General features: G+C 43.0%; 1 protein-coding gene across 8 annotated transcripts in view; it reads left to right on the top strand.

The window, feature by feature from the left end:
• Positions 1–13,375, top strand: part of GIGYF2 (GRB10 interacting GYF protein 2) — a 134,912-nt gene that overhangs the window by 112,059 nt on the left and 9,478 nt on the right. For 5 of the 8 annotated variants that reach the window (XM_029933580.1, XM_029933584.1, XM_029933579.1 and 2 more), the window contains 4 exons: positions 6,340–6,462; positions 9,815–10,027; positions 10,155–10,360; positions 11,749–11,903. In XM_029933580.1, coding sequence (XP_029789440.1) covers positions 6,340–6,462; positions 9,815–10,027; positions 10,155–10,360; positions 11,749–11,903 — 697 coding nt within the window. The remainder of the gene's footprint in view (positions 1–6,339; positions 6,463–9,814; positions 10,028–10,154; positions 10,361–11,748; positions 11,904–13,375) is intronic. The other 3 variants (XM_029933585.1, XM_029933583.1, XM_029933587.1) reach the window with 2 other exon arrangements.

The raw sequence follows: 13,375 nt of genomic DNA, 5'->3' as shown, positions 1-13,375 counted from the left end.
GGCGTGAGAAGGCGTCAGAAGACTTAAGAGGCCACGTCATAGAATATGGAGACTGATAAGAATATGGGGCTGAGGGGGAAGACAAGGCCTGGGGACCTCTAGATCCCTAACTTGTCTGACCGCATCTTTTGTGTGTCTGGCTTTGGCTTATTATCTTCCAATAAAGACTGTAGAGATATTTTATAGATCAGCATTCTGCAGGAAGATAAAGAACTTGAGATTCAGTTATGAGGAATGGCTAAAGGCTCTCCTGAAAAAAAGTTTTTTGAAGATGGCTTTACTGAGATACAGCTTACATACTATATGATTAAACCAGTTCAAGTAAACAATTCAGGAGTTTTCATATATTCACAGATGAGTGCAGCCATCCCCACAGTGGGTCTTAACATTTTCAGTTCCACCCTGGCCTCCTCTAAAAATCCTCCTGCTGTCACACTCTACTCCCTGTTTTCCCAGCCCAAAGTTACCCCTGCCCTACTTTCTCTATAGGTTTGCCTATTCTAGGCATTTGAAATACATGGAATCACAGAAGCTGTGTTCGTTTGGGACTGACTTCATTCAGTTAGCGTAACGGTTTCAAGGTTCACTCATACTGTGGTCTGGATCAGGACTTGATTCCTTTTTGTGGCCAAATAGTATTCCGTGGTACAGACATGCCAGCATTTGTGTATCCATTCATCAGTTGATGGACATTTGAGAGGTTTCTATCTTTTGGCTATTGTGAGTACTGCTGCTGTAAGTAAATATTCTTGTACAAGCTTTTTATGTAGTTGGTATACCTTGGAGCGGAATTGCTGGGTCATAGGAGAACTAAATTTAATGGTTTGTGGAACGACCAGACTATTCCAAAGTGGCCGCACCATTTTATGTTACCACCGGCAGTCCATGGGGATTCAGATATCTCCACATCCTCATTAATCCTTATTATCTGACTTTTTGATGATAGCATCCTTGTAGGTGTGACGTGATGTCTCATTGTGGTTTTGGTTTGCATTTCTCTGATGACTAATGACGAGCAGTACTGGCCCTGAAAACTGAGTTGAGAAATGTTTCCTCTTCTATATTTTGGTAGAGTTTGTGAAGAAGTAGTATTAATTACTTCTTTAAATGTTTGGTAGAATTCAGTTAAACCATTTGGCCTAGGCTCTTCTTTGTGGATAGTTGTTTGATTACTAATTCCATGTATTTGCTTCTTACAGGTCTGTTTAGCTTGTCTGTTTCTTCTTGAGTAAGTTTTTGGTAGTTTGTATTTTTATAAGTTATTTAAGTTTATTCTGAGAGAGAGAGAGGGAGGGAGGGACAGAGGGACAGAGAGACCGAGCAAGCAGTGGAGGGGACAAGAAAGAGGGAAAGAGAGAGAATCCCAAGTGGGCTCTGCCTTGTCAGTGTATAGCTGGATGAGGCGCTCGAACTCACAAACTGTGACATCACGACCTGAGCGGAGATCGAGTCTGATGCTTAATCGGTTAGGCCGCCTGGGCTCCCATAGTTTATATTTTTGTAGGAATCCGTCTTCTTCTTCTAGGTCATCTGATTGGCAGACAGCTGGTCATGGTGTTCCTTTATATTCTTTTTGTTTCTTTAAGATCCAACAGTGATGTCCTCCTTTCTTTCCTGATGGTTATAATTTGAGTCTTCTCTTTTTCTCTCTTTTTTTTTCTTGGACAGTCAAGCTAAATCAATTTTGTTGATCCAACCAGCTTTTGATTTTACTGATCTTTTCCTATTTTATGTTTACTTTCTTTAATTTTATTGTGTTTTTCTGCTTGCTTTAACTTTAATTTCTTCTCTTTTCCTAGTATTTTAAGGTATAGAGGGTTAGTTTATTGATTTGACATCTTCTTTTTCAGATAATCATTTAAACTTAGTTTCCCTGTACATATGGTTTAGGTGCTCCCCCTAAGTTTTGATTTGTTCTGGGACTCATTTGTTATGCGGAAGTGTTTTGTTTAATTTCTGCTGATTCGTGAGTTTCCAAAATTGCCTTTTTGTTCCTTATTTCTCATTCTGTTGTGATCGAGAACATACTTTGTATTAGTTCTCTTTTTATTTTATTTTACTGTAGTTTTGTATTTTAGGTAGGCTCTGTACCCTCGATCTCATGACCTTGAGATGGAGCCAGTCTACTGACTGAGCCTACCAGGCGCTGATGCTTTTCCCTTTAAATGAATTTTTGAAGTTGATTTTATGTCTTAGGTTTTACCTTCATTAGCTCTATCCTGGAGAATGTTCCATGCTGCTTTGAGAAGAATGTGTATTCTGTTGCTGGCGATGTCTCTCTGGTCTAGTTGGTTATTCCGGTGTTGAGCTCACCTAGTTGTTTTGCTCCTTACTGAAAGTGGAATGTTGAAGTTATAATGTCTTTTATTTATTTTTTAAAGACAGAAACATCCCTATTTTATTTTATTTATGTTTTTAAATAACACGTGTAAGTACGCGGGGGAGGGACAGAGAGAGAAAGAAAAGGAGACAAAGCATCTCAAGCAGACTCCACACGCAGCCTGTGGGTAGGGGACAGAGTGGGGCTCGACGCCATGACTGTGAGGTCATGACCTGAGCTGAAATCAAGAGTCAGATGCTCAGCTGACTGAGCCGCCCAGGCGCCCTGAGGTTTTCTCCTTTTTGGCTTTCAGCATTTTTACCATGATAATGTCTATTTATGGATCTCTGTGTTTAGCGTGTTATAGTTGAGCTTCCTAGATGTGTAAGTTAATGTTTTTAAATATATTTCGGCCATGCTTTCTTCAGAGATTTGTTTCTGCTCCCCCCTCTCCTCTCCTGCTGCTTGTATTGTGCACATGCTGGCATGCTCGGTGGCGTTTCCCATTTCTCAGGATTTCTTTCTCTCCAGTCTTTCTTTCCATCTCTTTTTTGGATTGTGTAATCTCTGTTGCTCTGCAAGTTTCATTAATTTCTTTCTTTGATCAGTTCAGATATACTTATAGCTCCTCTAGTGATTTTTCATTTTAGTTACCCAGCTTTCTAACTCCAGAATTTCCTTCTAGTCTAGAAATAATCTTTATCTTTTTATTGATTTTCTTTGATTTGACATTGTCATTATGTCTTTCTTTACCTCTTCAGTCAAGGTTTTATTTAGTTCTCTGAACGTATTTATAAAACCTTGATGTTTTTCTTAAGTCTGACATCTGGTCATTTTCGTAGGTGGTTGCCAGCTTCTTTCTTGTCACTTTACATGCCTCATACTATTTTGCTGGACACTGGACTTTTTTTTTTTGGATAATATGTTGTAGGAACTCTGGTTACTGGTGCTGCAATCCCCGCCCTTGTTTTGTGCCTGACTGAATAAGTTCAGTGACGTCCCCGTCTCCCCCTGCCCGCCCAGCACGGTGCAAACCTGCTGGTGCTCCTCGGGCAAGTCCGTGGTCACTCTGGGATCCCTGGTTTTGGCAGAACTCTCTTTGATTATCTTTTCCTAGCTTTGTCTGTAACTTTGTCTAGCTGTTAACCGCCACTTATTCCTACCTGGATTGCTCTCCTGGTCTCAGAAGTGCCCAGGGGCGTAGATTGCTTCACAGACTGACCCAGTGAAATTTAGGCTTCTTTGAAGAGATGCTTCCTGAGGTCTGTTTTTGAGATTGTTTCTGACCCCAGGAGAACTTCTTCCAGCTCTTCCCTTGGATCTGAGACAAAGTACGGGCCTGCAGTTGTACCCTTATCTCCAGGAAATCTACCAATCTCCTCCTGGCAGCCTTTTACCCAGCCTCCACTGGTTTTAAAAGTGCTCTTTGTCTTGGACTCCTCATTCTCCACAGTCTGTTACAAATAAAGTCAGTTCCTTGAAGAAAAGGTCCGGAACTCTGCATATTCCAGTCTGTTCCCCTCACCTCCACCCCAAGGCAAAATTATGAGTCACAGCTCTGGCGCTGGCAACAGCGGGTGCTTTTCTGAGTGGCACTCTGCTTAGGAATTGAGGCCTTTGGGGAGGGACAGCGGCCTCAGTTTTCTTTGGCTTGCCTTTCCCAGTGGCATGGTAGCCTTTTGAGTCCGGGCAGTGGCACTCAGGACCCTAGCAGTCCCGGCAGCACTGTCGTCAAGGAAGTTTCCATGCTGCAAGTTGGGGGCCGGGCATAAGAAGGGGGTCCCGACCTCTCAGCTGTCCTTGCCTGCACCTTAGCCTTTGCAACAGGTAGCTCTCGCCAGGAGGGGCATGCTACTGTTGTGCCCTTTGTAAGAGGTAAGCCCGTGGACCGGCAGCTGACGGGGACAGGGAGGCCTGTGTTCTGAGCTCTGCTCTCCGGAGTGGCGTTTCCGTCCCGAGTGGCATTTCCATCCCGAGTGGCGTTTCCGTCTGGCTGAGCTGGGAGTTGGGAGAGCGGATCTTGGTGGAAGTACCACAGACTCTTGTTTCTTACCAAGTTTTACCAGGTTTTCTTGAAGAAATGTTTCTTCATTTGCTATATTCCTGTCTGTTCACTTACAGAAGCTTTAAGTAATGTTTTGAAAAACAACTTTCACCCATTTTGCTGGGGAGAGGGGCCTCCAGAGCACCTTGTACTGTCACACCAGAGGTGTAACCGCCGTTTTTCAAAATAAAATACAGTGATGGAAGGTAACGTAGCAATATCAGGGCAGAAAAAAACAGTAGATTTTCTTAAATGAGTGGAAGATATGAGGCATCAGGTGCTACCCGGTGCGCCGGACTCCCTGCTGGTTTGTGATTTGGGGGTGGCTTCCGAGCGGGCGGTGCAGGACGTTGGTTGAGTTGGAAAATGTCCCGAAGCCGTGTTGACAGAGTGACGGGCTATTATTTTCTATGTACAAATAAGACCTAAGGAAAACGATAGCTGTCAGCAGACACTTGTGCGTCACGGGAAGAACGCTGCTCTGTTCTGCATCACCCCGCAGAGCAGACCCGTGCTCGGGAGCGTCCGGTCCAGTGGCAGATTTCGGCGCGGCCGCAGGAAGGGTCTCCGAGGTGCCGGACGGGGGAATCGGTTCTGGGCGGGGGGAGAGTGCCTCTCTTCCCGGGGCTGACCGAGGGTCCGAAGAGGGACCGGGGACTGGTCCCTAGGGCCCGCTGGCCTGACCCATCTGCGGGGAGTTTAGACAGCTTTGGAGGATACCGGCTGAATGTCTGCGTCAGAATTGAAAATATACAAATTCCCTGGCCTCACCTTCGGATGGTCTGACTCCTCGAATGTGGGGCCAGGGCTTCTGCATTTTTCCAGGCCTTCCCAGATGCCACCGTGTTCGAGGTCTCCTGCCTTATGTGGTCTTGGTAGTGCCGTCCAGCACGTCCTTTCCTGGGGATCGTAGGAGGTCATTTATGCTTAATTTTGCCTACGCAGTCCCCAGTCTTTCTCTCTCACCTTCCTTCCTCTCCTCTTCCCCGTTGCAGCGGGGTGCATTTTGGGAGAAACGCCCCTGCTAGCTAGTCTTTTAGCCCCAAAACATTAAGGCCCGATGGTGTTCCATAGTGCCAAAGGTGCTCATTCTGAGAGCTGCTTGGTAGTCCCAGCGGCACTGTAAACTGTCTGTGTCCTTTTTCCACCAGCTCCAGAGAGCTCTGCTGTAGAGCCATTCTTCTTTTGGGGTTTTGGGGGCATTTTGTTTGTATGATTTTTTATTAAACATATTTCAAGTCTGGTTAGATTTGGTTTTTGTTATTTTTGTTTGTTAGGAGCCACAAGCTGTCTCAAAATTAGTGTTTTTCTGGCCAGGAAGACCAAGAGAGTCCCTTAGAATAATCAAGCATTTGAAAACACTAAAGTATTCTGGACCCAAATATTTACACTCTATTTTAGTCAATAATTTTAAAGGTTAGGAAAAATAGAATTCTTGATTAAAAACCAGCCTCGTGCTCACAGCTAGCAGCAACAGCCTGGTTCACAGTGATTCTCTTTCATCAAAGACTGAAGAACTGTGCCTGGCATCTTCTGTGAGCTCCGCACCTCAGCTTTTTCTTCAGAAATCTTGTCTTTCAGCCTTTCACTAAAAGTAGCATATCATGTCCTTTATTGCCTCCTTGGATTAAAAATGTAGTGGTTCTTTTGTTTGCTGTTTTCTTTTTATATCTGTATATTGCTGTATATGTTAATGCCAGATGTAACAAATTTGCAGCCCCCACAGGGTAGGTCAAATAAAGTATATCGTGTATATTTTAAGATCTAAAATAATCTTAGATTTGGAATGGTGACAAAAAGTTCGAAAGCAAACTGGGAGAATTCTAATATGCAGAAGGATTGCAGGAGGAATTTTGAGTTAGATGTTTACACGGAGTTGTCAGGAACACGAATGTTCTACGTGTACATAGTGCAGTATTGCCTCTTTGTTTCCTGCCCACATTTGCTCACGAACTCTCTTGCCTTTCTTTGTTAGCTTCCGTCGTCTTCCACGTGGGGCCAGCAGTCCAACACAACAGCATGTCAGTCCCAGGCAGCGCTGTCATTGGCTGAAATCCAGAAACTGGAAGAGGAACGGGAACGGCAGCTTCGAGAAGAGGTACGTTTTAGAAGTAGAAGCAGTCTGGTCAAACAGTGTTCCAGAATGGCTGGTGCGCGTTGTGGGGGCGTGGTTCCTAAAGATCGTGACTATCGTCGTGTGTCTTAATTGAATGTTCCTCACTGAGCTCTTTAACTAGCCTAGAATTTGGTGACTCTAGCAACTATGAAGTTGCTGATAGGAATAACATTAAGATTAGTTAACATGAGGGGCGCCGGGGTGGTGCGGTCAGTTTAGCATCCAACTCTTGATTTTGGCTCAGGTCATGACCTCCTGGTTCATGAGATCCGGCTCTGCTCTGACCGCGTGGAGCCTGCTTGCGATTCTCTCTCTGCGCCCCTCCCCTGCTCCTGCTTGCTCACTGTTCAAAATAAGTCAACTTAAAAAAAAAGATTAGGTAACATGAATGTTCTTGAGGAAGTCGCTCATCAATAAAAGCACATGTAGTTTTCATAATTTGGAATGAGTTTTATGTAGATACACTTTTTATAAATTTGATTTTTAGAATGCAGAATACATTTCTCTTCTCTGAGGATACTGGGTTTTCTGACTAGCCTAGAAAAATTTAAGTATGACAGAAATAAAGTCTCTCCACTTGTAAGTCTATATTCTGTAGTTCATTATTAGGATAAGAAGGATACAAAAGAGTGAAGTAAAGGGGGGGAAGGGAAGAATATAGTTCTTGACAGAAGAGAAAATGAGTAAATAGAATGGTTTGGTTCTGCATGCGATTAGGTATCGTATTATAATTCATCTGTTCGTCCATCCATTCCATCCACCTATCCATCACATATTCGCTGACACCTACTCAGTTGTAGGTGAGTGTAGCTGAGCCTAAAACAGACAAAGTTGTCTGATCTTATAAAGCTCGCCCTCCGGTTGAGGGGAGACGGATAAGAATTGGTGGTGATCTAGGGAGGCCTCTGAAAAGGTGGCGTGAGGTAGCGGGCTTGGAGACAGTGCTCTCACGGATGTGACCTGCGGCAGAGCAGTTGTCATTGTTGGATCCGGGTGGCGTGTTCACTGAAGGCCGTGGGCACGCAAAGAGAAGGGGGAATCGTCTGTGAATACTTACTGTGCAGTGTGCTTGAGCTCGTCCACCAGGCGATGCTGTTTTTTCACCTTAAAAATTACCTTATTTCCCATCCTCTCAAAAAGAAGAAAAAAGACCATTTCCTATGAAATAATTTCTTTTCTAAAAAGTTATCAACAAGTAGATGCAGAGCAGAATATGTCTACTCTCTTCAAGACCAGAAATGATAACAGTATCTTTGGTCTCTGCTGAGTAAAAAAATAATAGTGGTCATCAGAATCGGAATCCTGGGTCTTTTGTTCTTCTTTGCGTCTGTCAGAAGTTAATGGTTGCCTCATTTGTGTTTTCATTAATTCTCTTTGAGCTGTCATTTTTAACACTCTTTGAGAGGTATAAAATGGTACTCAGCAGTTCTCACGTAGAGAGACCTAGGATAATTGTGTTTCAGTCCTTCCCTGGAGGTAGGACCCTTTGCCTGACCCCTGACCTGCTCAAATTCGGACGCTCTTGGTTTGCTGCACAGCTGCTTCTGTTTTCTTTCTCAAATTCTTGCTTTTTGTGTGTTGCCCTCCTGGACTGGCTTTTGTTTTCTCATATTTTCTCTCTTATTTTTAATCTGTCTTTTTGATGGGAGCATTTCCTTAGTCTTGTTTCAGTGCTTCTCTTGAGCTGTAATGTGTGTGATCTTACCTGAATCTTTATTTTGTTCTCTAAGTGCTTTTAATAGCCTCATTTTTTAAAAATTGAATTCACATCTTCCCTTCCTAAAATTACTTACTGATGCCTTTTTAAAAAGCTAGCTTGTTTCCTACATCCATTTCCTACATAAAAGGTAGCTACTTTTTTGCATGGACCTCAAGTATATTGTAGTATAGAGGTGGAATTTAAGGAAAGGTATTAAGCAGGCTGTGTTGTAGCTTATGGGCAAGCAATAAATTGTATCATTTATCTTGAATGTATCATAGATAAGCTGCTACATAACGATTGCCACTTCAGATAGCTGTAAAATTAGGTGATTAACTAGTTGGTACTTAACCTTCTAATTTCTGTCTAAGTCTAATTACATGAAATAGAAGTTGGTGTTTTGATGTTTTACTTTGCTTTTCTGTTTGGAGTGTCATTGTAACTACTGTATTGTAAATGATGGAAAATAATTGCATATGTTAAAAAAATAAATTGTGTTATATTAAAAAAAAAAAAAAAAGCTAGCCTGGTCCCATTTTCCCTTGTCTTGTTTCTGTTGCCACTGAATTTCACTTTTTTTTTTTTTTTTAATTTGATCTTTGGGTTTCATCCTAGAAGCTTATGTCAAATGTTTATTGACCTTGGGCTGTTTGTTTATATTTAGGATTAGAGGCTCTGGTACACACAACACCTGGGCGGCATTGCTGCAGTGGTGTCTCGCGTGGCCGTTCTGTGGGGGGTCCCCCCAGCTGTCCGTATCTGTCAGGGTGTTCTTTGGTGCTTCCCCACAGAACACTCCCCCCGTGTGACTCAGACTCTCTAAAGGGGCGTGTTTCAGTTTCTGCACCGCATTGCAGAGGCAGTCTGGGATCTTACTGTGACTTTTTACAGACTTCAGGCAATCTTTCCTCTGTTACCCAGAGTTCCTCTGTTACTTCTAATTCTTGAGCTTTCTGGATGAATTAGCCTGTTTCTAAGCTTCCTTTACTTAGGTTTCAACTTACTGAGTCTGTTACATTGGGTATCATTATTTGTATGCTTTTCTTTTTTTCCCCCTCCCTTTTCTTAAAGACCTGCAAATTTTTAATTGAAGTTTAGTTACTTAGTTTGAGAGAGAGTGCATGTGCACGCGAGTCGGGAAAGGGCAGAGAGGGGGCTAGGCAGAGAGGATCTGAAGCAGGCTTCACGCCTCAGCTCAGAGACCACTGCCAGGCTTGAACCCACACACTGCAGGATCATGACCTGAGCTGAAGTCAGATCCTCCGCCAACTAAGCCACTCAGGCACCTCTGCTTTTCAGCTTGTAAAATCTGTTCTTTTTGTCCTTATGGGCTTGTACTTTTTAAAAGCATATGTATATGTATGGTGTATTTTTTTTTCTGTCATTTTGGTAGGGCTTTAGGAAGTTCTTATGTATTTCATTTCTATACTTAACCAAAAGTCCTACTTAATTTTTAAGAAGGAATCCTGCATTTGATCTTTTTATTCTCCTCTTAATACCTCTGGTAGTTTACATCTTTATTTGAAGCGAAGTATTTAACCCTCTCAGTGGATTTGCATTCCGTTTACCACACTGGGTATTTGTTACTAGTATTTTAAAATCCGGAATCTGAAGCCGTCTCCTATTTCTGTGCAGCAGCAGAGGCGGCAGCAGAGGGAATTGATGAAGGCGCTCCAGCAGCAGCAGCAGCAGCAGCAGCAGAAGCTCTCAGGGTGGGGCAATGTCAGTAAGCCGGCCGGCACGGCCAAGTCCCTTCTAGAGATCCAGCAGGAGGAAGCCAGGCAGATGCAGAAGCAGCAGCAGCAGCAGCAGCAGCAGCAGCAGCCAAACAGAGCCCGGAATAGTACGGTGGGTTTGTTTCCTGAGCGCGCGGTGTATGGGTTGGTGTTAGAAGTCCCCTCTCTGACTTTTGTGGACGTTCCTTGTATCTTTCTAGTATTGTTGACCATGTCATTTCTCTCTTCTTCTTTAACAGCATTCCAACTTGCACACCAGCATTGGGAACTCTGTTTGGGGCTCTTTAAATACTGGCCCCCCTAATCAGTGGGCGTCTGACCTAGTCAGTAGTATCTGGAGTAACGCAGACACTAAAAACTCCAACATGGGATTCTGGGATGATGCAGTGAAGGAGGTGGGACCTAGGAATTCTACAAATAAGAATAAAAACAACGCCAGTCTCAGGTAGGGCTCAAAATGGTCGAACCTATGTTCCTGGGAGGGTTGGGGGAAGTGGGGCGGGGGGGTGCGGATGTGGGGTGGGATAGTGGGTGGGCGTGGGAAGGTAGCTATTTAGGTTTTGTTATTTTCATCCATGTCCAAGCAAGGGAGGTTGTAGTTTGGTGATCGCTTTCTTCCCCGTGGAAACGTATCTACAGTATGTCTAGGGACTCTTTGTATTGCTGGGCACCTAGTCCATTGCCTGCCACTTGGTAACCACTTAATAAATACTAGGAATAGTATATAAAGTTTATTTATTTTGAGAGACAAGCGTGAGTTGGGGAGGGACAGAGAGGGAGAGAGAGAATCCGAAGCGGGCTCTCTACTGTCAGAATGCAGGGCTTGATCTCACAATCCGTGAGATCATGACCTGAGCCAAAGTCGGACTCTTGACTGATTGAGCCACCCAGACGTCTGGAGGAATAGTATAGTTTTGTTATTGTTGAACATTTCTCCAAGATATTCTCTTTATCTTAGCATTTTGTTCCTAAATTTATATTTTTAAGTTAGGTAGACTGTAGGGAGTATTATAAACACCTCTCTAATGACCGTAAACCTGTATATTTATATGGTAATTAGTTACACTTCACCTTGGTCTTTCTTTCCTCAGCACACAGTGTTCTTGGATGAGCATGGGTTTTATGATAAACACATGAACTTAAATCCCAGCACTACCACTTATTAGCTGTGTGACCTTGGGCAAGAGGGAACCTCTTTGAGCCTCAGTTCCCTCATCTGTAAAATGAAGATGATAATGACTTCACGGGCGAGGTTGTACAGATTAAATGAATGCACACGAGGTGGTTAGTGAAGTGCCTGGCACATGGTGACTACTTAATAAATGGTAGTGTTGTCAGATTGTCTCTTCTCATTTGAGGGTTTCATATATTAAGAATAGGATTCCAAACAGCTGTCGGTTTATTGAGCATCTTTGCCAGGCACTGTGCGCTAGGCCTTGACATATAGTATCTTTATTCCTTATAATCCAAAGAAGCATTAGTACCATTTTACAGATGAGTAAACTGAGGCTTAGCAAAATTAAAAAAACTTACCAAAAGACACATAGGAAGAATTTAATCAATTTTATGGCAAGAAGCCCTGTATTCACAAATTAGAATATATTGGCTGAGGCTAGGTTGTCAGTGGGTACTGCGTCCCCTGGTCCCCAATCCAAATATTTGATGTACGGGGGTTTTTGGTTTTTGTTTTTGTTTTTTTCCTTCTTTTTGGAGCCAAGCATTGGATTACTGGACAGCCATCCAGTGTTGCCAGGACATTATTTATGGTATTGTAGTATATTCATATAGTAACAGTTTCTGGGAATATAATATCGCCCTATTGTTTTGCTTTAGTAAATCTGTAGGTGTGTCTAACCGGCAGAATAAGAAAGTAGAAGAAGAAGAAAAGTTGCTGAAGCTCTTTCAGGGAGTAAATAAAGCCCAAGATGGATTTACCCAGTGGTGTGAACAGATGCTTCATGCCCTTAATACGGCAAATAACTTGGATGGTAAGAATTGGGGAGGGAAACCCAGCATGTGGAATGGCAGAGTAGGACCCACAAAGAGGTTGGCAAGCTGGAATAATGAGCCAAAACTCAGGAGGTGAAAGGTAATGGAGGTCAGTCCAATCCTGTACCTACCGCAAGAACTTGACCCTTTCATAGTATTGTAAGTACTACCCGTGAGAAAAGTCCTGTAGCACTGAGCTCGAGTAGGTTATCAGCGGTTGCCAAAAATTGAATACTGTTCTCAGGCTGTCTTATGATGTGCAGGACAGAGAAGGTCACAGTTCTGTATGGGTCATTTTGTCGGGGACACTGCCAGCCAGTCCAAGTCCAAAGGAAGGTAACACCTGGTGGAGATCAAGGTCATCCTGGGTGAGAGAAACCTGAGGGGATGTGAGAACTGTCCCTTCCTGCCTTCAGGCGCAGGGGTGGGACTTCTGTGACAGAGCCAGTAGACTGACTTGGTGCTGGATGAAGCTAGGATCAGTGGGTGGAAGTGACAAGGTTTCAGCGCAACTTGAAGAAAACTTGCTAAGAAGAAAACTTGCTAACAGTTAGTTGATCACAAAGAGAATCATCTGCCTTCCACAGAAGTGAGGCCCCGCCCCTATCGTCCGATGTTTAAGCCAGAGACCAGCTTGTGTGGAAGGGATTCCTCTAACTCATAGGCTCTCTTGAACTAGTCTTATCTCCAGTATCTTAACTACTAACACCAGGGACGTTTTAACATCGGAACAGTAAAGGAATGGAAGAGTTCCTTTGCATCATTGTAACAATTTCTAATTGTCTGAAAGAGCCAGGGAAGGCAATAGGAAATAATAGTAATGGCTACCATTCATTAAGCACCTGTCGTGTGCTAGGCACTTTCTAGCAGTTAGCATATGTTACTCCAGTTATTTAATTTTTGCAGTAATTAAATAAGATACCATTACAATGTAGGTGATATTATCCCCATTTTATGAATTAGGAAACGGAGGCTCAGAATGGTTAAGTAATTCATCAAGGTCACACAGCGAGCAAATTTCAGAGTCAGGTTTTCAACCCATGTCTGTCTAATTCTGATACTTGTGCTTTTTCTGCTGCACCACACTGCTGCATGCTCCATTTGATTCCTCTCTAAACAGATGATACCTCCGAGGGGTGTGGTTGTATTTTTAGTTATCTGTCACGGTGCCTGACACATATCATAACACTTAATAAATATTGATTGAATTTAAGGAAAGAGAAAACGAATTTCCAGATGACTTCAGTCTTAGGCAAGCGGTTGTTTCAGTCAATATAACATTTATTTTTTACCAAAGTAACATTGAGTGAAACTAAGCATGCATGGTGTGTCTTTGTTTGACTCTGTGCTATTTGAGATAATTTTGGTCATTGCAATGACAGTGGGCTTTTTTTTCTCTCCATAGATTAAAGAACATTTAACACAGTAGCTGCATACTTTTCAGGTGTACGTGATTGAGTCAGTCGTAGGT

The sequence above is a fragment of the Suricata suricatta genome, chromosome 3, assembly GCF_006229205.1.
Source record: "Suricata suricatta isolate VVHF042 chromosome 3, meerkat_22Aug2017_6uvM2_HiC, whole genome shotgun sequence".
NCBI lineage: Eukaryota > Metazoa > Chordata > Mammalia > Carnivora > Herpestidae > Suricata > Suricata suricatta.
The sequence above is the reverse complement of the archived record's forward strand: the minus strand, read 5'-3'. Positions and strand labels throughout refer to the sequence as shown.